The 24,261-nt window shown below is 39.9% G+C and overlaps 2 protein-coding genes across 4 annotated transcripts in view; both read right to left on the bottom strand.

The window, feature by feature from the left end:
- thg1l (tRNA-histidine guanylyltransferase 1-like) overlaps positions 1 to 24,261 on the bottom strand; it is a 427,208-nt gene that overhangs the window by 127,171 nt on the left and 275,776 nt on the right. The window lies entirely within an intron of this gene.
- brsk2a (BR serine/threonine kinase 2a) overlaps positions 1 to 24,261 on the bottom strand; it is a 197,544-nt gene that overhangs the window by 83,547 nt on the left and 89,736 nt on the right. For all 3 annotated transcript variants that reach the window (XM_060886621.1, XM_060886623.1, XM_060886622.1), the window contains exon 2: positions 6,840 to 6,934. In XM_060886621.1, coding sequence (XP_060742604.1) covers positions 6,840 to 6,934 — 95 coding nt within the window. The remainder of the gene's footprint in view (positions 1 to 6,839; positions 6,935 to 24,261) is intronic.

The following is a 24,261-nucleotide window of genomic DNA, read 5'->3' as shown; positions in this document are numbered from 1 at the left end:
AAATTGCATTAATGAAAATAAATATAATAAATTTTATAGGAAATATGTTGCACAACCGCCTGCGACAGACAGGCAAGTTTAGCAGGCACCCTTTCCGTTTACCTCAGTGCGTTAATGTCGCTCATTTGGGTGCAAGGTTTACTGTTTAATACATTTTGCATTGTGTTTCAAGAGTTCTAATTTAAGATTCACTTTAAAATATTGCCTTTTCTTCAGAATATAATTTTATTTAATAATTGCAGTATATATGGATTAGATTGTTATACCACTAACTGTTAAATGTACTGTTTGTTACTGCATTAATACTTTTTTAAGGTTTCTTGTGTTTTCATTTTTCATCCAGCAATGGGCATTTTTGTATTTCTTTGCCAGAAACAAATAAATCTTAATAACTATACATTCTTTAGTTTTAAAGGTAGAACAGAACACAGATATTGGATCGGTATGCTGGTATAGGAATCGGATCGGAAGAGAAAAAGTGGTATCGGTACATCCCTAGTATAAAGTGTAATGCATTTTCAAAAATAATTTCACCATTGTGTATAATAAAGGTTATGAACATTTTTTGCTTCATTTCATAGCTTCAATTCATTCACTTATTGTCCCGTACAGAGCTCATCTCTTTTCCCATCTCGTTCTGTCCAGTCCCTTTCTGCCAGGCCTTACATTACCACACTTACTATACATGTGCTTTCACACTAGACTGGGTATCCCACAATTCCCACTGCCCCCCTACATGGGTGTGTAGGTGTTGGGGACATTCCAGAAACCCCATGAGTCTTGTCACCTCTGTTCCGCTGCAGTGGAGCCGTGCTGCCTGCGCGACACCATGCAACTGTGATGCCAGGCGCCCACCGTGCTGCATTTGCATTTAAAAAGGTGACATTTGTGGCTAGAGAGGAGGGAAAAGAGGGGGAATGTGAGGTTCTTGACGTCCTCATGTTCAACACGGTGACAGCACAAGACAAAGAGGAGCACGGGAAAGCAGCATGACGCTTCTTTGTCCTTCTTTATGTGAGTGAATGGAATCAATTAAAGCCACTCATTATACTGTTTTCGTCACTAGGAGCAGACAGATATGCAAATGTTGTCACTTATATGTATGCTGATTCTGAGAAGCTGATCATTTAAGCTAACTAGCTATGTCAAATGATGTGCTTAAAATAAACAGAGCACAGTAGTTTTACATAAACATGGCTGTCATATACTGTAGTAGGTGGAAGTTTCCTAAACTCAAACAACCAGCAATATAAACTCAATAACAGAATCCCAGGTCATTCCTGAGCTCAGGTTATAGTCTGTGTAGAGTTTCCCATCATCCCTCAGTTCATGCTAGAAGGTTATGTAGCCTATGTAAACAGACTACTCTAAATTGCCCCTAGGTATGATCAAGGGGTATCACGCACACACTCACTCATACACTAGCATAACCAATCCAGCACACAGCGTGTTTTGGAAAACCTACAAAGACAATCATACAGTCAACACAGACAGACCTCGGAGCTGTGAGATGAAAAAGCCGTCCTCTGCACCACTGCCACCACAACTAACAACAAAGGACAAAATCGCTACTGGAGCCATGTAAAATCTGCCAAAAAACAAAAATTCAAGGTAACGTCGAATTTTTGCATTGCAATAAAACAATTATTATATTTTTCATGCGCCATGAAACAACGTAGCATTTGTTAAATTTACAGCATATGGCAGACTCCCTTAGTAAGAGAAACTTACATGTTATACCACTGAGAAGTTAAGGGCCTTGCTCAAGGGCCCAGCAGTGGCAAATCAGTGGACCTGGGATTTGAACTCACAGCCTTATATTTGGCAGTCCAACACCTTAACCACTAGGATACCAGATCCACCAAAAAATTGTTGTTCATATGATTTAATTGATTTATTTCAGACTGAACCATCATTTATAGCCACACAGAACAGGGGAAGACACCAGGAGAAATAATGTCTGACTTTTGTAAAAAATACAGAATAGAAATAGGATAAACTTGGAACTGAAACTTGTATCTGTAATATGACTGAAGAAACCTTGAAACACCTACTTTTATTCAAATCCAACCTATTCAAATCCAAAACAATACATGTGCATACATGTTGCTTACATATAACCGTAGCACAATTTACCCTGAATATAGGGGTAAGGAGACTGTCCATTAAAATAGAATAAATAACTGGCTTCAGAACAAATGTCAAGTCAAAACATTGATTACAATTAATAGTAACAGCAGTAATGGTATGCACTGTGACTTCTATTTAAATCTTTATCTAAAATGCTAGAAATCCACATGTACACGCTCATTGACTTCAAATAATAACCACTTCAATTTGACCCCAACAGCTGAAAACCTTCAAAGCAACTTCAAGCACAAGTTCAACAGTGTGACAGTCAGAAGCAGGATTGTTGAAATGCTGCTAATTTCACTAATCCAGGGCTACAGAAGCCATACGTCACACTCCCAAGAGGGTGTTTAGTCTCCCGGTGGTAGGAAAGGAAGGAAGGCTAAGAAACACCATTGATGAGCTCGTTATCTCTGTGAGGAGTCCTGCGTCGTGAGCCAGGGTAAGCTCAGCAAGTGCAATACGTAAGACAAAGAAAAAAGCCTGGTGCACACCTTGGGGAGGTATTTATCAGGATTAATAAAACAAAAACAAAAAACAGATCTTAGATTTTAAGATTTGTATTATTATCACTTAATAATGCTAATTGTGTTTGAATTGATTTTAGCTCTGTCTGAGTTGATAAATAACAATAAACACACTCTGGTGAAAAAACATTTTGAGGACACGTATATGTGAAACACTGTAAAGCCAGTAAACAGGAACACACCAACTGCAGACCATCTGGACACATGTGAACATCTGGTCTGGTCAGCTGTGGTCCTAAGGTGGTCCCTTTTGATTGACAGATAGGGTTGAACACGGCTGACAAACTGTACATGATAACAGATGGGCTACATGGTGACCTATATGGTAGATTTTTTTTTTCCAAAAAAATGAAATTGGGTGTATACGTATATAGTTTCACAACCATACTCATACACAAATACAGATCGGTGCAGAAAGTAGATTAAAGTGAACTGCTGCATATTTGGACCATGTGCTCCCTGGGGCAGTAGGAGCTTCGCAGCATGGGGCCATTTATATGGGCTGTGCTTTAATCACATCACACAGAGCCAATACTCTCTGTACTAATTAGACTCTATTGAATTCAATATCAACATGGTTCAGATTATTGGTGGGGTTGGAAACAATCCATAAACCACAAGAATCTGATAAACCTTTTTCATATCAAATTATGGCAATCGCTGTATGTATAGTATGAACAGAAAAAAAATCATTTGTTATAGAAAATTATCAATAAAAGGCTGAGTACTACTTTCAAGTTTTTTCCTCACCAGTATCACCTCTGGCTCTGGGATCAAAATCCCGAAACTAAATTTTCTATTGCTGTTTTGCGATAATGCCCATTGTTAAAAGCTCTATACCAATAATTGAATTGAATTGAAAACTCTCCATCTGTAAGACTTTGGTGTAGGCAAACTTACAAAGTGCTGAACATTTCTCATATCAACCTATAGTTGTTTTTGTTTTAAATCCGTTTGTGACGTACACCATACTAGTCTCTGTGAATAATCTGTTAATACAAAAATGATATTCTGACACATTAGAGCAAGTAAAGAAAATGAATCAGGACCTGAATCAGATTGTCAGCAGCAGATAAAAACATACTAGGAAGCAGAGCTTATGTATGGAGCCACTGGAAGGTACTCAGTCACTCACTCTCTAAATTATAACAATAAACTTGCCTAAAGTGTCATCACATGTAATTGGAAGAGTGAGATCAAAATTAGCCCTGAAGTGCCTCTTTTTGACAAGTAGCAGGTTCAGCTGTTGAACAGAAGTCAGCCGTAATGAAAAAAACGCTGCCTGGAAACTGGAAGAGCAACGCAAACATACACTGCAGTAGCTCAGTGAGTTTATTCAGCAAACAAACTAAACCCTGGTCTGAGGCACATGCTGCGCCATACGATGCGTCCAGATAAAATACAGAACTGCATTTACGTAGGCAGGGTTGTATGATGATATAACTCCGATAATGCTTTTCCTGAAAAAGCTACAGGAATCTATCATACATTTTTATACCAGCAAACAATTAACGAAATTAAAGAATTAAACAAGTAAAGAATAAAACATGACTAGATTCAGTAACGGGTTAAATAATCAGAAAGTAAACAGAATACTGTAATCATAATATTGCCTCACAGCCAGTACTACTGTCTGAGCTCTTCATTCATTCATTCATTCATTCATTCATTTTCTACCGCTTATCCGAACTACCTCGGGTCATGGGGAGCCTGTGCCTATCTCAGGCGTCATCGGGCATCAAGGCAGGATGTCTGAGCTCTTGTTAAAGAAAATTAATAAGAATTAATTATTTTAATTAATAAAATTAAAATTAATTTTAATCCTGACCAACCAGATTAGAGCATTGTGTGTTATAGAAATAAAACAATGCCACTTACACACTTTCCCAGTTTAAATGTAGATTAAAGACACGTCTCTTTAGTCAAGCGTAAACATAATACTTCCCTTAAACGTGTGCTCTAGTACGTCTGATCAAATGCACCTTAACATCTAGTGCTTGCTAATATTATAAACAGCAGCTAGCTTTTATGTAAAAAAAAAAATATGTAAAAATCTGACATGTAGCTATCTTTCTGTGTCTGTCAGCAGTAGATAAAATAATTTAACTAGGGCTTGTGTATGGAGCCCTTGAAGGTACTCACTCATGCTCTCAATAAATAATCAGAAAGTAATCAGAATATTGTATAAAAGTAAATCAGAATATTCATGAACATCATATTGAATTAACTAGTCAAACTGCTCCATGTAGACTTTCCTCCATTATTAAATAATCAATAACGGGATGGTGTGATGCCGCTACTAAGCACTGACACTGGATTCTTTCCAGAAATGATCCAAAAATCTCCTCTCTTAAGTCATATCATTAACTAGAAACCCTATCGCCAATGTACCTGATTTTAAGAATCTGTTTATGTGCTGAATTTCTAATGAAAGTCCCCGTAAAAGCTTTAATTAAGGAAACAATGACATACATTATATGAAGTGCATTAATATAAAGCTCTGATTTGTCTTACAGGCAGCACTACTGTACTTGTCAGAGCTGCTGTTATAGAAATGAATCAATCCATTCTAACGAATCGAAAAAGACAATTCAACACCGCTATGGTGTTTTTTATTATAATGAGTGGTAAAGGACAAATATTTGCTGCCTCTTATTTGCTGACACATTTAAATGTAGAATAAAAGAATGTGCTACAGCTTGATGAAAACAATCTTTACCAGCATGATGTTTTTGCTGATGATCATTTTAACACGTCCCATTTTCTAACTCGGACAGCGCAAACTGTAAAATACATATTCCTGATTCCCTGAGCATGAACCTGAAGTGCACAAGATCCAAGAGCCAACTAAAGACATCATGTGTTCCCACAACCAATCAAGCCAAAATGAAACCCTAAAACAAGACAACTTGAGGTTCTGCTCCAAGGTTGACTAATAACCAAGCACGAAATGAAGGTTTTTAAACAAACCACCAAATGACTCACTATGATGCTCTATTACCCAATAATAAGAATCCCATCATTTTATATGTCTCCTGTGGAAGACAATTATCCTTAATCAGGTTACTGCGCCCTCAATTTCACTCACCACGTTCCCATGGCCACTTCCATCTGAAGAGCTAATAATGGACTGAGCTTCGGCTGGGGTCTCATTTCACACACAATAAATAATGCAGCAAATTTAGACGTGTCATTTCTGTGTTCCTAAATTCACACATTTTTATTGGCCACTTCAGAAGTACAAATGTGTGGATGGGAAAGGTGATGATAGAGAGAGAGAGAGAGAGAGAGAGAGAGAGAGAGTAAGAAAGAAACTACATGCATTATATTGGAAACACAGGCATAAACTCTAGCTTCACCCTTCAGACAATGTTAGTAAAATGAAAAAAAAAGATGTCAGTGTTATACAGGTTCAGAGTAAATCAGAATATTTATTAACACCATGTTGCATTAACTAGGCTAACTGCTCCATGCCTCTTCTCTCGCCTCCATCATCGTCCCTCCATCCCCTCCACTCCATCCTCCATCCTCTCCCCTCCATCCCTTCCCCTCCATCCTCTTCTCTTGACTCCATCGCCGTCCCTCCATCCTCTCCCCTCCATCCTCTCCCCTCCATCCCCTCCACTCCATCCTCCATCCTCTCCCCTCCATCCCTTCCCCTCCATCCTCTTCTCTTGACTCCATCGCCGTCCCTCCATCCTCTCCCCTCCATCCCCTCCGCCCCATCCTCCATCCTCTCCCCTCCATCCCCTCCACTCCATCCTCCATCCCCTCCCTTCCATCCTCTTCTCTCCCCTCTGTCGTCATCCCTCCATCCTCTCCCCTCCTCACCCAGACCACCAGAAGGATTAATTCACCTGTTGAACTTTCACACATTTGTGAGCTTCCTATCTTAAAGGCAATAAACAACACAGGGTGATGCTGTGATGTGTTCTTTACCCTTTCCTTTACATTTCTGAACACTTAATAAAGCCCACATGAGAGTAACAATGTCCCAGTTCCACATCTGTATGCTCCTGAAGCCTGATACGCTCCTCTAGTCTTCACACCGATTCAGATGGCTGAGAGTGTAACAAAACTCAAACCCAATAGCCACAATCTAACCAATTCCAAAGAATATCATGCTTCACAAGCTTTATCTGTTTAGTCTTCATTGACTTTCCTCTGTTGTGGAGGGATTACCTTCATTAAGACAGATTCACTGAGTTTCTCTCGGTTGACGATCTTTATAGCGACTTTCTGACACGTTACACAGTGGATTCCCAGCTTCACCAGACCTGAGGAGAAAGAAAGCAGGCAAAAGTTATGAACTGATTATTAAAAACACTTTCATATGATTACATTTCAGAAACCAACCACAATCAGAACATATTTCAATATCATTCGGTCTCGTTTATAACAGGACACCTTACATTATAAATTCTGCTGCTGTTGCCGGTGCCACATGGGGGAAAAAAAAACATTTCCAAAAAGAAGTTTATCCCCAAGTCTCACACTTGTTTTAGTGAATAATCTCACATCTCACCAACATGACTGAGGACTGCTGCTAGAATCATAATAAGCCATAGTCATTTGAGTTTGTGTGTGTGTGTGTGTACTGAGAGGTTTTGCTGGGATTAATGTATAATTGTGAATATTATAACTAGAACTGTTCATTAGCAGCAATATATTAACAGTTTACTGGACCCCATATCAGCTGTTCAAATGATGTGATTTTCTTATTCATTATGTTTATTATCATATTAATCTGTTTTGGATTCTAAAAATGGTTTCAGTTGCCTGTTGCTTCTTATGGTACACTGTTTTACATTACATCATAGCAAATGGCAAAAAGGTAAAATTACATTTTCCTGTTTCAATCACAGTTTTAAGCCAAGTATAAAGGCAAGCGCTTGTGTTTAGCCAGTGATCTTGCCATAGCTGAAACACTCACTCACCCACACGCACACACACACAGTTACGAACACACACACACACATGCACACACACGCACACACACATGCACACTCACACACACACACACACACACACACACGCACACTCACACACACACACACACACACATGCACACATGCACAGTCACACACACACAGACACACACATAACACAAACAGAAAAAAAAGACAGCCAGACAAGCACTATCACACACACATACAGGCAGACAGACACACACAGAGACAAGACAGATAGACATAGAGAGAGAGAGTGTGAGAGAGAGAGAGAGAGAGAACACACCCAATAACTTTTTTTAGACAAAATCTTTATACCGAAAGCCTTGCACTCTCTCTGCAACTGTTGAGCAAGCGTTTTCAAAGATTTTTCTGCCTGCGTCGTCTGGGCCCTAAACACTTAAATCAGCGTGTACAGAGGAAGAGTTCAACTCCTGTGCTACACCAGATAATGAATATTTCATATCTTTATAATTACCTTGGACATGCACAAGTATTGCAGGAAACACAAAAAAAAGCAGCTCGGAGAAAATTCACAGCACTAAAGGATGAAGAGACGTACAGTACATTTGGATAATGAAGTGTAGAGACTACAGCCCACCAAACACAATATCACTCTGAACAAACCCACTCCGATGCTCACTTATTTCTGTTTGGCTTCCTTATGAGGCACGAAGGGAAAATGTGTTTGAAGAAGAAAAAGTGAGAGAGAAGCAAGCCACAGATAATTAAACATCATAAAGCTTCATATGACGGTGGGTTTGGGGGTGGGCCAGGGAAGTCATTAGGGACTATATGATGTTCAGAGGTCATGCCATAAGAGCCAAAACACTGATTAACATCCGTCTCAACAGACCGGGAAGTAAGGTGGCTGATTATCTCTTTCCTAATTAAATATACATTAACTGCACATATGGGAAATTTTTACCAGAATCTATCTATCTACTGTATCCTTCCATTTATTTATTTATCCCTTTTCTGTAATGCTTCTGTATCCTATCCTACACTGGAAGTAGGATATATATCCCACAGGACTCCTGCCACAATAAAGGGGGACACTCTGGAGGCAGAGCACAATCATACACACACTACAGACAATGTCTCCAGAACATGTCTTTGGACTGGGGAGAAAACTTGAGTACCCAGAGGAAACTCTGAGGCATGGAGAGAACATGCAAACTCTACACACAGGTTGGAAGAAGGAATCGAACCTCCAACCCTCCAATATACTGTTTATACTGTATTATAGTGTGGAATTTACTCTCAGAAATATATCAGCTGTTGTAATGAGTTTGTCTGCGTTTTGCCCTGTTTCTGTCTGCTGGTCTGCCTTGCTGTTAATTGTTTGCTCCGCCCACTCATTTGTTACCATGGACACTAATTGCACTCCATCTCCCCCTCAGGTGTGTTGTCTTAGTCACTGATTGTCTCTGCTTGGTGATTGGTTCCTGTTTGTTATATCTACTCTGTTTGTTCACTTCCCTGGTGTTGGTCATTGTTGGATGTTTGTGTCTATGTTCCCGGTTCCCGTTTGCTCAGTGTTCTGCCCTGTTCTGCCTGCCTGCCTGCCTGTTTCTTGCTTTGGCTTAATAAAAGATTGAACTGCATTTGGATCTTCACTTGCCTTTGTCTCACCGCGACAGCTGTATTGTACAACTGCACATACAATTGCCTTGGTTTGCTCAACCACACATCCAGATAATATCCACTACTCATTTTTACCATAAGTTCATAGAAATTGGAGCAGATAAGGCAAGATTTGTTGAGATTTTACTGGGTGAAAAGCTCCATGGCAAAACAGCTCCTTGTTACTCTTCCCAGAGATTTATCGATAGATTGTTAGTCCATGTTTTAGTTCATGTTTGTGTTATATATCTACAAATCTGTTAAAAAGTCCTGTTAAGTGTCTGCCAACATACTTGTGTGTCATATTCACTTATAATAAAGAGGATGGAAAGGAGACAAAATGTTATGCTATAACTGATCCGTTTAGCTTTTATTATCTGTGGTTTGGGATGGCGTGATGGTGCAGTAGGTAGCGTTGCTACTTCACAGCTCCAGGTCTGACCTCTGGCTACTGTCCATGTGGATTTCCTCCAGAATCTCTAGTTTCCTTCCATTCTTCTAGATAGATTGGCAGCTCTACATTACCTGTGTGTAAAAGTGTGTGTGTGTGATGAACTATAGTCCTATTGTGTATTCCTGCCTTATGCTCACTGTTCTCAGTTCCTCTACACTTAACTTCTTGACATAAACACCTTTGCATTTTTATTTGAACATGGATGTCCTACACAGATATGCACGTCAACAGTGGGGTGTTACTCAACCAGTCAGACAGTCAGTGTGTAATTTGTCAGTCTGCCAATAACTAACCAATAACAATCCCTGCAAGATGTGTTCATATAATTAACAGGAGCACAATTTGGCAAATCCCCTGCCAGGAAGCCAGTCCAAGTGTGAATGAATTATTGTCTTTTGTAAGGGAAATATACTTTCTGAAGTATAGGACAAACTTGGATTCTCATTCACACGCTCTCTAACACTCATACATAGCCACAGACACACATGCAGTTTCTCTCTTGCTCGTTCAGACACAACCCTGCTCTGTTTGAGGAAGCAAAGAGGATCAGAGCAGCATGGAGGAATCGGAGTGCATCACTGATCTGGCTGAGTGTGTCCTTCTCCTGCTGAGACATACTGGGCTAAAGGAGCTGCTCAGCACTGCATGAGACAATCCAAGGCTAAGAACCTTAGGGCACTGAGGGATTTGAAGCATGGTAAGACAAGACTGCTGACATCACCAGCTTCACATCCACTCCCCCCTGCTGCTGTGTCCTTGAGCAAAACTCTTAATCTGGAGAGACTCAAGCACTCTGCTTCAACTAAAGAACCATCTAACATACATGTTAATTTGGGGAATAATGGGGTACTGGAATTACTACCAGCTTCAAGCACTTTAAGTTTTAATTTAGGTCATTGTTTCTGCTGTGTGTGTGTAATTGTAGTGTGATATTGAAAACGCAAACACTGGACAATATCTCTTCTCTACCCCACACTGAACATCCAGGAGAAAAGACAATCACAAGGTACAGATTGCAAATTCTGAATAAAAATCACATGGCTGTTTATCTCTAATAGTCACAAGCATGGAATGACTGTAAAAATACACATGCTAGGGTCATTGTGTCTAAACAAGAGACACAGATAATGAATGATAAAAGAACAAAAAACAAAGTGTAACAACACATAGAGAACAAATACACCTTCATGAAATGTGTGTGGCAGCTTGGGGAAACAGGCACAGTCAAATGTATACAATTTAAAATATATATATATACTAATTTTATTCATTTTTTTATACATCATACATTTATACTTTTGTGACAAAGTCCATTACAAATAAGTGCTACACAAATAAAATTGAATTGTATTGAAAACCCTTCACATGGCCATTTTTTTTTACTATAAAGTCTTTACTGAAATAGAATATCGTTTTTTTTTTGCATACATATTAATCACTGGGGTTAGCACGTTCGCCTCACACCTCCAGGGTCGGGGTTCGATTCCCGCCTCCACCTTGTGTGTGTGGAGTTTGCATGTTCTCCCCGTGCCTCGGGGGTTTCCTCCGGGTACTCCGGTTTCCTCCCCCGGTCCAAAGACATGCATGGTAGGTTGATTGGCATCTCTGGAAAATTGTCCCTAGTGTGTGATTGCGTGAGTGAATGAGTGTGTGTGTGTGTGTGCCCTGCGATGGGTTGGCACTCCATCCAGGGTGTATCCTGCCTTGATGCCCAATGACGCCTGAGATAGGCACAGGCTCCCCGTGACCCGAGGTAGTTCGGATAAGCGGTAGAAGATGAATGAATGAATGAATGAATTAATCACTGGTTCTAGTATTTTTAAGATTTTAATGTCTAGTTACAGCCAAATGTGAAAAGACAGACAATGAATTTAAAGACTGTATTTTGAATGGAGCATCATAGGTATTCTGACAGCCAGATACATCACGGTACAAAATTAAATTCTAGAGAGTTTGCTTACTTTGCTACAGCATAGTATCTATACCACAACTTTAACAAAGCATGACATTCATTTAGAAAGGAAATCACATTTAAGTCTTAGATATCTAATGGCAAACATGCTTTTTACCACATTTAGCTGGCCCCTTACTTAGTTTGACCTTTACAATAGAGCAATGCCAGTTTAAAAAGTGTCCATTGTAAGCAAGCAAAAAAATAATAATAAATTAAAAAAACAAATTGAAAGAGAAGGGTAAAAGAGAAAAGAATTTAAACCTACTTGCCACAAGGGAGGATGAGGAGGAGGGGAAAGACAATGAGGTGGATGAGGACGAGGAGGAGGAGAATGAAGGAGGTGACGAAGATGTCAAATGCTTTCACACATCAAAAATTCGAATTAGACGAAATAGTGAATGTCTACAGCCTATTGGTATAAGAACAAACTAAATAATGTTTACAACCTTTTATTAGAATCAGGTCCAGAAGTAGGTGGCTTGAAAATCATTTATGAGAAATAATGCCCTTGTGACAGATTTTGAGAGAAATTTGAATTTGCGTTGAATCAAATTTGTTCTAAGAAAATCAAGTCAAATAAAACTCCAAAATATTTCATTTATCAAAACCAGATGCGTGTAAAATACTGGCAACCCTGCATTTAATACATTGTACAGCCCTCCTTATAGCTGACTCTAAAATCATTTATACGTTCATAAGTCACTCCAGACAAATGACTTTTTTAATGTCGCTCCAGATGCACTGACGAACAAGAAAGAAAAAGAAATTGAACAAAAAAAAGCATACCAGCAGTCTCTCAGTCTCTTCCTCCTTTGAGTTTTCATAAACTAGATAAACTGAGGACTTCCTCCCGCTCCACACTTCACTATATCCCTTCACAGCAGTGATGCCAAACAGACTTCAGCTGCCTAATCCTTCACTTTCACTCTCCTCCCTAATCGATAGCATCAAAAGCTCTTCAGTCCACAGCAATATATTCATAATGAGAAAGCCCTGCTTCCTTCAGGCTGTGGAGTTCATTTAGAGGTGACCCCTGTCTGCACAGGTCTCCAGGCTTTAGCCTTCAAACCCACCCATGATTAATGACTGTATGGTCAGGATAATCCGTACAAGACTATGTTCTATTAGAGTGGATGTGGATGGAGGGGCTGTAAGAAAGGGGGATACTTTGACCTAAAACTGTGTATCAGTTTAACTACAGTATGAAGAACAAGAGCCTAAAAAACACTAACCGTTGTTCGGAAACTCCAGTGTGGATTTACTGTTGAGGTACAGAATGGGGACAGAGTGATTAAGAAAGTGGTGATGAGAGAGAGAGAGAGAGCGAGAGAGAAAGAGAGAGAGAGAGAGAGAGAGAGAGAGAGAGAGAGAGAGAAAGAGAATGACATCACAATAGAGGGAGAGGTTTAACAAATCTTTATTGCTACAATTTATAACGATACAGCTTTAAACCATATCTCAGGACAATAAAGGGTCCTCCACCTGTATGCCTACAACAATCCTGGCCACATAGACGTTTCTTGCCTTCTAAGCGATTCCAGGTGCATCACTTTGACTATGATGTGATATATTGCTTTCTTGATTGCAGATTCTTCATACCTAATCTGACGAGTGTTAAAGGACAGGATTGAACCAGAAACTTCATCTTCTTGCTCATCATTTATAAGAGGAGAAACTTTGAATCTTGGAAACTCTCATGGTCTCACTTCTCATGTCCGGCAAGTGTCCCCTTCCAGTGTCTTCCGTGTAGCCACTTTGTGCTTTGATGTAAGGTTTGACGACTTCAAGCCTGTCACCTCTTTAAGGGCCTCCGTTGGTCTCTGGTGACCCAGTTTTACAATGACATTTCTCTGCAGGCATGAATGAATGGTCATAGGGGATAGAAGTCTTGTCTGGATCACTGGGTTGAAGAACAGTGGTTCTTCTTAATCCCAGTACCCTGGTTCGTGGACTTCTCTTTGACAATTAAAGGAGATATCTATACAAGTCAAGATCATCTGCGCATTGCATAATCACTCTTGCGATTCGAGTCCAAGCCAAGTCTTTACTGTCGATCACCCGCTGAACTGTTTGTATCCTAAAAGCATGAAGCTGGCACCTCACATCTACCAGCCTTGTCCTCCTTCCTGGATAGGAAGACAAAGTCCTGCTACACAAATTCAATGCTCTCCACTCAAAAAGAATTCCACAATTGTCCTTTGTATCATGCAGATCAGTTTCTCAAGTGGCTCAATGACTATAGCTCTATGCCACAGGTAGAAGCAGCCAAGTTGTTTACCACCAGATCTCTCCCTTTGTATGATAAGTGCAGGAAAAGGCATTTCCATTTAGACAATCGAGCAGACACGTTTTCCAGCATTCCGTCACAATTCTTTTTTTCTGAAATGTTTTGTTTTTAAAAAAATACCTAAGATTTTAATTCCATCCCTTTTCCACAGTAATGCAGTTTTGGTCCTGGACCCTCCAACTGGCCAATAATAAACCAGTGCAGCCTTGCTGATGATGCTTTCTCACACTGATAGCTTTTGTTAAGGCTGTAATATAATTTTAACCTGTAATTGAAGTTGTAATATCCTCATAATAGGCTGCTAAAAACACTCTAATCCTAGGATCTATGCTGAAATAAAAGTTCCTCTGAGGTCCCTCCTTACCCTTCATAACAATGGTTCAATAGCAAGACAATATAATTGCCCAGAGGGTGTAGAACCTTGCCTAATTCCCCTCAACACAGGTACTGCTGCACTTAATCCACCACCAGCTTAAATAATCACAAAGGCTTTACAGTATACAGTAACTGTTTTGAATATAATTAAATAAAAGAAATAAATTGGTCACCAAACCAAAACCTCTTTAAAACATTAATATGATACACATGGTCAACAGAATCAAATGCTTTTTCCTGGTCTAATGAAAGAATTCCAATGTTAGAGTTGATAAGCTGATTAAAATCAATTTCACTCACTCACTCACTCATTTTCTACCGCTTATCCAAACTACCTCGGGTCACGGGGAGCCTGTGCCTATCTCAGGCGTCATCGGGCATCAAGACAGGATACACCCTGGACGGAGTGCCAACCCATCGCAGGGCACACACACACACTCTCATTAAAATCAATTTCATCTCTTATTAAAAAAAAGACTTTAATCATATCAGTACTAGAATTGATCTGTTGGGAACAAACGTCCCGAACCAGTCAGTCCAGACAACAATTGAGTCTATGTGATAAACACATATTTATAAACGCAAATATCTTATAGTCTGAACAAATCAAGGATAACCGTCTCCAATTTTTAAGGACTCCTAGATCCGCTTTCTTGGGAAGTAGGTACAGCTTGTGGAAAGTAACTTACTTTTAATGCTTTGCAAAAGTACTTCATATAGGTCCTGTGCTAATATAGTCCAGAAATGTTAAGAAAACTATTCTGACAGACCATTAGGTGAAATAAAAGCATTCATCACCCTATTATTCCACACATTTCACATTACAATAAAATCTACCCAGCCTTGCTCCACTTACCCTATTCTCAGAAAACTTACATCATGTATACTGTTTAATGCCTGTATTTCTACATCTCTATACATCCATCAAATCAAACTCTTTAATAATTTTGACAATATCACAGTTGATTCAATGTGAGTCTCCTCTTCAATCCTGTCCACTGTAAAATTAGTAGTGCAATACCAATCCCGTCCAACATCCAGACACACATTGTAGTCTAATTTCTGAAACATATTTTTCAGCATCATAAACACTTTCTATACTCTCAGGCCCATTATAAGTACAAAACCGATTCCTCTAAACTCTAATAATATTCTTCCTTTCACAGTTTGATTTATTAGTAAGATGTTCAGATTCATGTAATGGCTACACCTGTACCAGTAGTTGTCCCATGGCTTTGAACAGCTTTTCCTGTTCACCATGTACCCAATTCATTCATTCATTCATTCATCTTCTACCGCTTATCCGAACTACCTCGGGTCACGGGGAGCCTGTGCCTATCTCAGGCGTCACTGGGCATCAAGGCAGGATACACCCTGGACGGAGTGCCAACCCATCGCAGGGCACACACACACACACTCTCATTCACTCACACACTACAGACAATTTTTCCAGAGATGCCAATCAACCTACCATGCATGTCTTTGGACCGGGGGAGGAAACCGGAGTACCCGGAGGAAACCCCCGAGGCACAGGGAGAACATGCAAACTCCACACACACAAGGCGGAGGCGGGAATCGAACCTCCAACCCTGGAGGTGTGAGGCGAACGTGCTAACCACTAAGCCACCTTGGCCCTGTACCCAATTCACTTTCACTATTACCTCTAGTGTGTGTCTCCTGCAGAAAAAATATATTAGCCCTTTTAATTTAAATAGCACGGACACCACTGCCATATTATTTCTGTTCATACCCCATTCTCCATAAAGAGACAGAGAGAGAGAGAGACAGAGAGAGAGAGAGAGATTTAGTTCATGCTGAGTTCAGTTTCCAAGAAGCAAGTGTGCAAAAATACTTTAAAACACAGGACATTCATTATATGAACTTGATAAACTGCAGGTCTACTGTGGGTGTGTTTGGTTCTAAGGAGGTCCAGGAGCAGGATCCTGCAATTTCATTGCCGCAACATTGATACAATTCCCAAGCTGGGAACCAACTGTGACACTGAAGGGTTAACTTTCAGTGCAAATGGGAGTATAAAACTGTATCAGGAAGGACATCCTGTGTAAAAAGATTTAGATGATCAGCTGTGGTAGAGCTGAAGGTCAACAATACAAAAGTGTGAGAATTGTGTGCACTGTGTTTAGTTACAAGAAGGACATGTTACAAGTGACGTGTGACTACAGACTATTGACGATGAAATACAGAAGCCTGGCAGGATTTCTAATAAATAAATAAATAAATAAATAAATAGCTCATGCTTGTTTTTAAAATACGATATTATCTCTCAAACCATGTGACTGAGATTTATCAGATCTTATATAAGTTTAAAGGAGCGGTAGCATATAGAAATCATATATAGAGATGAAATACTCTGCTGGAAGTAAGGCTCAAAAACCCAAAGTCAGCCATCCTGCCAAACCCTGAATGAGCAGGACATATATTAGTTTCAGTCCTCACTCCATTTTCATGCTATTCAGTAAGTCAACACCTTTCCCAACTCCCCAATTCACCTTCTGTCTTAGATTCAGGGAGAAATATCTCTCTTTTCTCCTCATCACAAATTGTCTCCTTCATATCTACACAGCAATGTCTCTCCAGATGAGGAATTGTTATGCAACGCTGAAACACACAGGATGTGATAAACTCCTAAACTTTAATCATGGAGTTAAATTTTTGTTCCATAAAATGGAAAAAAGCGTCATCTCTCTCTGCAGGCAGGAATCCAGTGTGGTGCGCTACAGAAGAGCTGCTAGCAGGCATCTTCAAAAGCTCAAGCTTCTCTTTGAGTTAGGGCTGTTGGGGGTGAAGACTGCGCTGTTTGTAACGCACACAGGTGCCTCGCAGATACAGCATCGAGTCGAGACGAGAGTGTTCGCACAGCTTAGTCATGACGCAACCACATTACAACAGTAGAATGTTCTTATACTGGATGTTGAACTTGAGAAATAATTCCAAACTAGTCATACATCGAGTCTTATCATACCGAATACTGAGATTATCTGTCAAGCGGACCACACGGTACATGGGCTTAAGCAAAATTTCCTTGTTTCTGATTAATTCGGGGATCTGCGATGTGTAGTGTGTAGCGACTGTGTAATATGAGCTTCACTGTGACTAGCAACAAGAGCAGCAATAAGCAACAACCAGTGAGAGACCAAGAGGACAATCACAATCATCTGCTGTCTTGTGTAGCGCAAACCTGAATCCAATTTAGCGTTAAACAATTAGTGTGAATTCAAATTATAAGCACAATTTATAAAATGATTTGAAATTATACCTAAATAACTGATAGGAAAAACAAAAATAAAAAGATTCTCACAATTTTTATGTCACTTAAAGTGAAATTAAAACCCAGGCCATTCCTCCGGGACTGTGCATATCAATAAATTCACTTTAAGAAGTTAAAAAAGAATGAACAGAAGTAAGAATAAATAAGAAGAGGTAATATTATATGATGTGCAAAAGTATAACAATATATATATACATATATATATATATATATATATATATATATATATATATATATATATATATATATATATAGACATATATATGTATAGAACTGAAACAGAAATCACCAGAACAGTCACAGTGTTCACAATGCTTTTTGTGAGGAAGTGGGATTTGGGGATCAGGTGTGCTACGATGCAGATCTATCAAGGTACAAAAAAAAGTTGTATAGTGTGAGAATAATCTGTGACTGCTCATATAGCGCTTGTGTAGATCACAAGAGATTAAAGTCGTGTAGTGTGGAGCGGTTCAGCGATTCGGAGAATTTGAAAGTCATGTAGTGTGTTTTCAAGTAATGTTGTGTGCATTCAGACAGTCGTTACAGGGTTATTAATGCCAAAAACGCTTGATTTAGCGACACATCTTGCAGATTTTTTGTCTTTTTTTTTTTTTGCAGAAAAGAGGAAACTTGCACAAATAATATTCTTCATCATAACCACTAGCAGTGAAGACACATTACTTTCTATGAACTCATGATAGCTTATGATAGGGGTTTGGTTGAATGGTTGTTGTGATGACATCACAAATCATGTCTTGGCCCAAATCTGCAGAAAATGTGTGGATAATCTGCATTCATTTCTGCAATCACAAAAAATTGCAAAATTCTAGCGGGACTAATTTTGTCTGATTCATCCTTATGCTTTACTTTATTTTTATAGTTTTCTGATTTCCAAAAACGGTTTATAACAGTTTAAGTTTCTTCCATGCTTCAGTGATTCCACCTTGATACTGCAGACTTATAGGTAAAAACTGCCGCTCTAATCTTAATGACTATAACGACATTTACATCCCCGCTATTCGGTGTCATGCTGAAGAGAATATGGGTTTCCACTCAAAGTTTCTTCTTCCTCATGTCGATTCAGGGAGCTTTTGGGTTGCTTATGAGAAGTTCTGTTAATCTGCTTTGGAACAATGTGTATTGTTAAACGTGCTACACAAAGAAATCTGAACTGAAATGAATTGAGTTCAAATGCCATGTGCAAACAGACGAAGTAGATGAAGTCAACACTAGAGCAGAATCATTAAATAATGAATAAAAATGATGAAAATTTCATCTTTCTTCCTCATAATTACAAATTTAACAGGTTTCTGGAGGATTTCTACAGGCATGCTCAAGATGTCACTTCGAATACTAAGAAGCACGGTTGATCTCAGGATGCTCATCAGTCACTCGAGATGATGAATTGGTGTTCGTTTTTTTCCTGTAACAAGGCCATAGCGATTAGGCCACATTAGTGATGAGAGAGGAAGCAGTAGCACAGGCATGTCATGTCCTCAGTGACTCAATTATGCTGTTGCTGTCACTACAGTTACACAACCGCAACAACCGATGCCAGGGAGCCACCAGGGCCGTCTGCCCTAATCTGTACCGAGGCAAACATCTGCTGCCTGCTTCCACCAGGAACACATTACACACACACACACACTCATGCCTGCACACTAGCACAGATTGACGTACATTCTGGCTGACTTCATGTGGAACTCCCAACATAGATTCCTACCCTTTACAGAGGTGTCAAAGGTTAAAGCAACTTCCTGAATATGACTTCATAAATCTGTGCCTGAGGAGGTCTAGAGTGGGTTATGGGATTGCTCTTCAATCCTTCATTTGCCTCCAGAGAGCCAGGGAGGAAATAGAGACAGTTACTGCCTTGCTGTCATTTTGGCAAAGTTTGAGGACTATCTACGTCGGTGTAAAAGTATATACAGTATCGTCGCTGTCGGGCGGAATCCTCGTATCTCCAAAACCGTTATTTTTCAGGAAATGAAAAAAACACCGTAGCTTATCTGCAGTGCACAGGGTTTAGTCCGCGTTGCAGTGGATTGTCTTGCGCTAAATTCCTGTCCTCAGACGAGCACCAGAACTAGCGGGGGTCAAGATTTTTTTTTCTTTGAGCCCAGTGTTTTGAAGACATTTACCTCAGAAGACGTGTTTATTCATTGCGACTCTTCTTGTGGAGAAATATGCCACGAAGCTCTCCCGTGGAGTGAGGAAGAGGTGGACAGTTGAAGTGTCCAATGGAGTTATGAGATTTGCGCTCAAGCTATTTTCAAGACTTTAGATTGGTTAATAACTTGTAAAAATAACAGACCCACGTGGGGACTGACCAATAGCAGCGATATGTGAAAAAATATGAAATTGACCAAATTTGGACATACAAGGTTTCCGCCCGACAGCGACGATATGGTGTCTGGACCAGAATTCTAGAACATAATTCTAGAACACAATTCATAGGACTTTGTGGACTAATCTGTCACTCTGGTGGGTAAGCAGCATTGCTGTCTCTAGTTACCATCTGCATGGAGCTTCACATGTCCTCCCGGTGCCCACAAGGATTTCCTTCAGCTTCTCTGGTTTCCTTCCACCTGCCAGGGGGTGAATTGGATGTTGCTCTAAATTGCCCCAGGTGCTCTATGATGGATCAGCAACCTATCAAGGATGCATTCTTGCCTCACACGCAGTGTTCCCGAGACAGACTCTGGTTCAATTACAACGGTGACCAAGATAAATCTGTTTCTGAAGATGAATGAACAAAAATTTAAATAATAGTCTCCGGTCTTTGAAGACGGTCTGAATTTGCTCTTAGATAATTTAACATGACATCGCTGTTTATTTAGCATGCTTTTGGATAAATTATAGTGAGCTTTACATAGCCAGATGTTATCCAGAAGTCTGGCTGCTTTCTAATGCACTACAATTGGTGATATATGACTCTGAGTAGTGTTCAAAATTACTCTGATACCTTTTCAGTTAACAGCATGACACACACATGTGCTAGTGTCTGGAAAAGGAAGAAGGGGTGGAATGATTTGGAATCATTTACACTTACATCATCATCTTACAATACCTGCAGGGTTTTTTTAAGGGTGTTTAAGAGGAGCCCAAGAGCAAGGGAGATGGAGAGGGCAGAGGCTGGCGGTTGGTGGCACAGTCTGTCGCATGCTAGTGGAAGACTAGTCACCAATAAACATTTGTCTGTCTGTGCATGTAGCCAACACTGTTAGGGGTCATTGACATTCAAATGCTTGCACACACCACCTCAAAATTTGATTAACTTTACTGGGGGAAAGTGATTAAAAGCCTCTTGGCTGGTCGCGAGCTACAGCAGCCGCTCGTGCTGTCCAATCAGTACAAGAACAGAAACACTGCTAGAGGAATTACGAACTTGCTATTGTTTCCTTTGACAGCCTAAAATCTCAAATTGAGTTCCTTTTCTAGTGCATACTATAAACACCTTGGCCTTAAAACAGGGATTAATCTGATCATCTGAGTTCATCTGATGAACCCAGGGTAAAACTTCCTCCGCTCCAACTACAGAATACATAGAGCAGAACAGGAAGTGCGAGATGTCTTAAAATGTCCTCCAGCAAGATGCAATGTTGAGTACCTCAGGCTTGCACTAAGTTAGGCCATGATGGTGGCAAAAACAGCAGTCAAAACAGAGCTCAGCAGGGCTCCTGCCTCCTGCTGCACTCAGATCTATTTTTAATGCCCCCAACCCTGTGTCAGCAAAAAGAATGCATCATTATAGAAGCCTGCATAATTCATGAGGGGGCTGATTTGAATATATGGTGTCAGGGCTGGGCTTTATATGTGTGTGTGCCAGAACATCTGGGCCTAAAAATAAAATACAGACAGAATAGTTTTAATTGAGGCTTTTTTTTTAACATGTCTTCCACTTAACCGACAGATATTGTAGACGTACTATGTATGTAGACCCTTTTTCATAACAGCTACATGTGACTATTTCAACACCAAGTTGGTCTACCCTTTGCCATTATAATAACCCACACTCTCCTGGGAAGGCTTTCCACTAGTTTCAGGAATGTAGATGTGCAGATTTGTGCTCATTCAGCGACATACTTTTTCCCTAAAGTGTATGTACAATAACATGACGCATAATGATTCTTATCTGTTGAAGCCGACAGTAACAGCACTGCACACATGTTCCTAGAACCCTGTCTTCTTGTTTTTAAAGGGAAATATATAAGATGCTGAGCATCAAAGAGAATCAGCAGGTTAGCGTTTAGGTAATGACAAAACAGGTTTAAAAAAATATCATCAGCCATTGCAATATAGAGCTCCATCAGCTTCAAAGCAAATCCCTGTGCTATCATACCATGCCATCAATCACACTACATCTCAATCTGCTGATACCAAGTACCATTAGCGTCACCCACTTTCATGTCTGCTTTATTTTTTTACCCTTTCTGACGGCCCATTATATAATATCACATTGTCTGAATTTACTGAATAGGGGGTTTTACAGCATTAGAGCAAATACTTACAGCGTATTTTATTATTATTATTATTATTATTATTATTATTATTATTATTATTATTGTAGAAGCCAACATTCTGATTTCCGTTATAAACTTATTAACGGTGCTTGCAAAGCAACATTCTTACTATCCTGCATACTCTTCCGGACAAAACTTCGGCGCGTAACTTGTCCCGCAGCTTTTGTCCTAGAATAAAAAATTAGCACAACATGGACATGTGACATATCAAAACACTCAGCACAATGAGGGGAACTGCCTCACGTGTATTATGGTCACGTCACGTGATGTCACGTGATGTCACGTGACGTCTCGTGAAAATCAAAAATTTGCACAACATGGACATGTGACATATCAAAACATGCTCATGTCCGCTCGCCTCCAAAAGTATTGGCACCCTAGCTGTCCAGTAGCTTTCACAATCTTTCTGTCCACTTGCCTCCAAAAGTAACACTGACCCTTATGTCCACTCGCCTCCAAAAAGCACCGGCCTTTGCGAATACTTGCACCGTCAAAGCCAACATCAAAGTTTGTCCCGACGAACTTTACAAATCTAGTTATTATTATTATTATGAAAAAGGCAGTATGGTGTCATAGGGCCTTTTTACACCTGGTCACTTCATGTGTTTTCTCTGATCCGATATCTGACTGTTCCATTTACATTAGGCCACATAAATGCGTCTTGGTGAATCAGTTATCAATCCGCTCTTTCTACTCCCACCCAAAACGCAAATATATTTTACCTCATTTCCGGGGTAATTGAAATGGAACACGCTTTGGTGTATGCGGTTTTCAGAATGCAATCAAAAAGAAGACGAAAAAACTTGTTATGATGGTTATGCTACAAAAAAACAGCATTTACATTTATTTGTTTCTGGCGCGATGCACGACTCGTGAGTCACTTGCGAGTGACGTACTTCCGTTTGGGAGAAGTTTAGCGCTGACATATGTGGCTTGAACAACCACATTCATTTACACCTGTCCAGTTTCATCTGAAATGTGTCCCAGACCACCTCCTGAAGTGGTGTGAGCGATCGGATTTATATCCATCTCGAAAACGTTTCGGAGGGCATTTACACCTGGTCTTTTTACGATCGGATAGCTATCGTATCACAGAAAACGCATGAAGTGACCAGGTGTAAAAACCCCCATAGTGATGTGTTTTTGTGTGTGTGTGTGTGTGTGTGTGTGTGTGTGTGTGTGTGTGTGTGTGTGTGTGGTTTGCATGTTCTCCCCGTGCTTCAAGGGTTTCCTCTGGGTACCCCAGTACAGTTGTGTTGAGTTGAATGGTCTCGACTACTGTTGCTCAATGATTTTCTATGAAAAGAACTACTCATCTGCTGTATCCTCGAAAGCAGCTTATCCCCACTGATTTTGGAATAAATGACATGTGTGAAGGTTTTGAGCCGTCCTCCGGTTTCATGTCCTGTTAATTTAATCCCATCTGCAGTTCAAACCCATAAGACTTTGCAGTGCTCTGGGATTTCAGAGACTTAACATTTATTTAACGATCACAGCCCTTTGCTTTGTTACGTTGAGAAATGAACGCAGTACCATGACACATTACTAAAGTGTCGATTCATTCATGCCATGAGGATTTAAAGTCCAACAATATACACAGCGTATTGAACGGTAATGACTGTCAGAGAGTTGACAAAGTTGCCTAAGTAGCAAACAAAAGTTTCCACAGACACGTTCTACATGGAAGAATTAATCGAGCCAAACAATAGCACTATTTATACCTCGTCTTTAATAGGTTTATTAATGGTGTTTTGTTCTGTTTCCAAGCTGTCTCGTGGCACGGAGCTCATCGGGAGCCGGTGATGGGCTCGGTGTAATGTGAATTCATCAGCTCTGTTCAAGCGTGAGCTTGATGGCTTTCCTAAAATGAAGGCTCACTACATCAAGAGGAAGTCAGGAAGTCAAGTTCTTCTTTTTAATTGAAAACGTGTTTCTCAGAATGCAAGACTAGGGAAAGGATATTAGTTTTATGTATTGTTGAATCTATCTCTGTTATCTGATTGGATGTTAATTAACAAACAGAAGGTTTCCTTTAAAGTCCTGGATGAAGAGGAGCTGTAATTTCTCAACGGAATGATCACATCCAAAGTTGCTATGATTAAAAGACAGACGTGCACAAATAACATATGTCTGCTCAGATAGATGAC

The sequence above is a fragment of the Tachysurus vachellii genome, chromosome 14 (genome assembly GCF_030014155.1).
Source record: "Tachysurus vachellii isolate PV-2020 chromosome 14, HZAU_Pvac_v1, whole genome shotgun sequence".
Taxonomy (NCBI): domain Eukaryota; kingdom Metazoa; phylum Chordata; class Actinopteri; order Siluriformes; family Bagridae; genus Tachysurus; species Tachysurus vachellii.
This window is presented reverse-complemented; position numbering and strand designations above follow the sequence as displayed.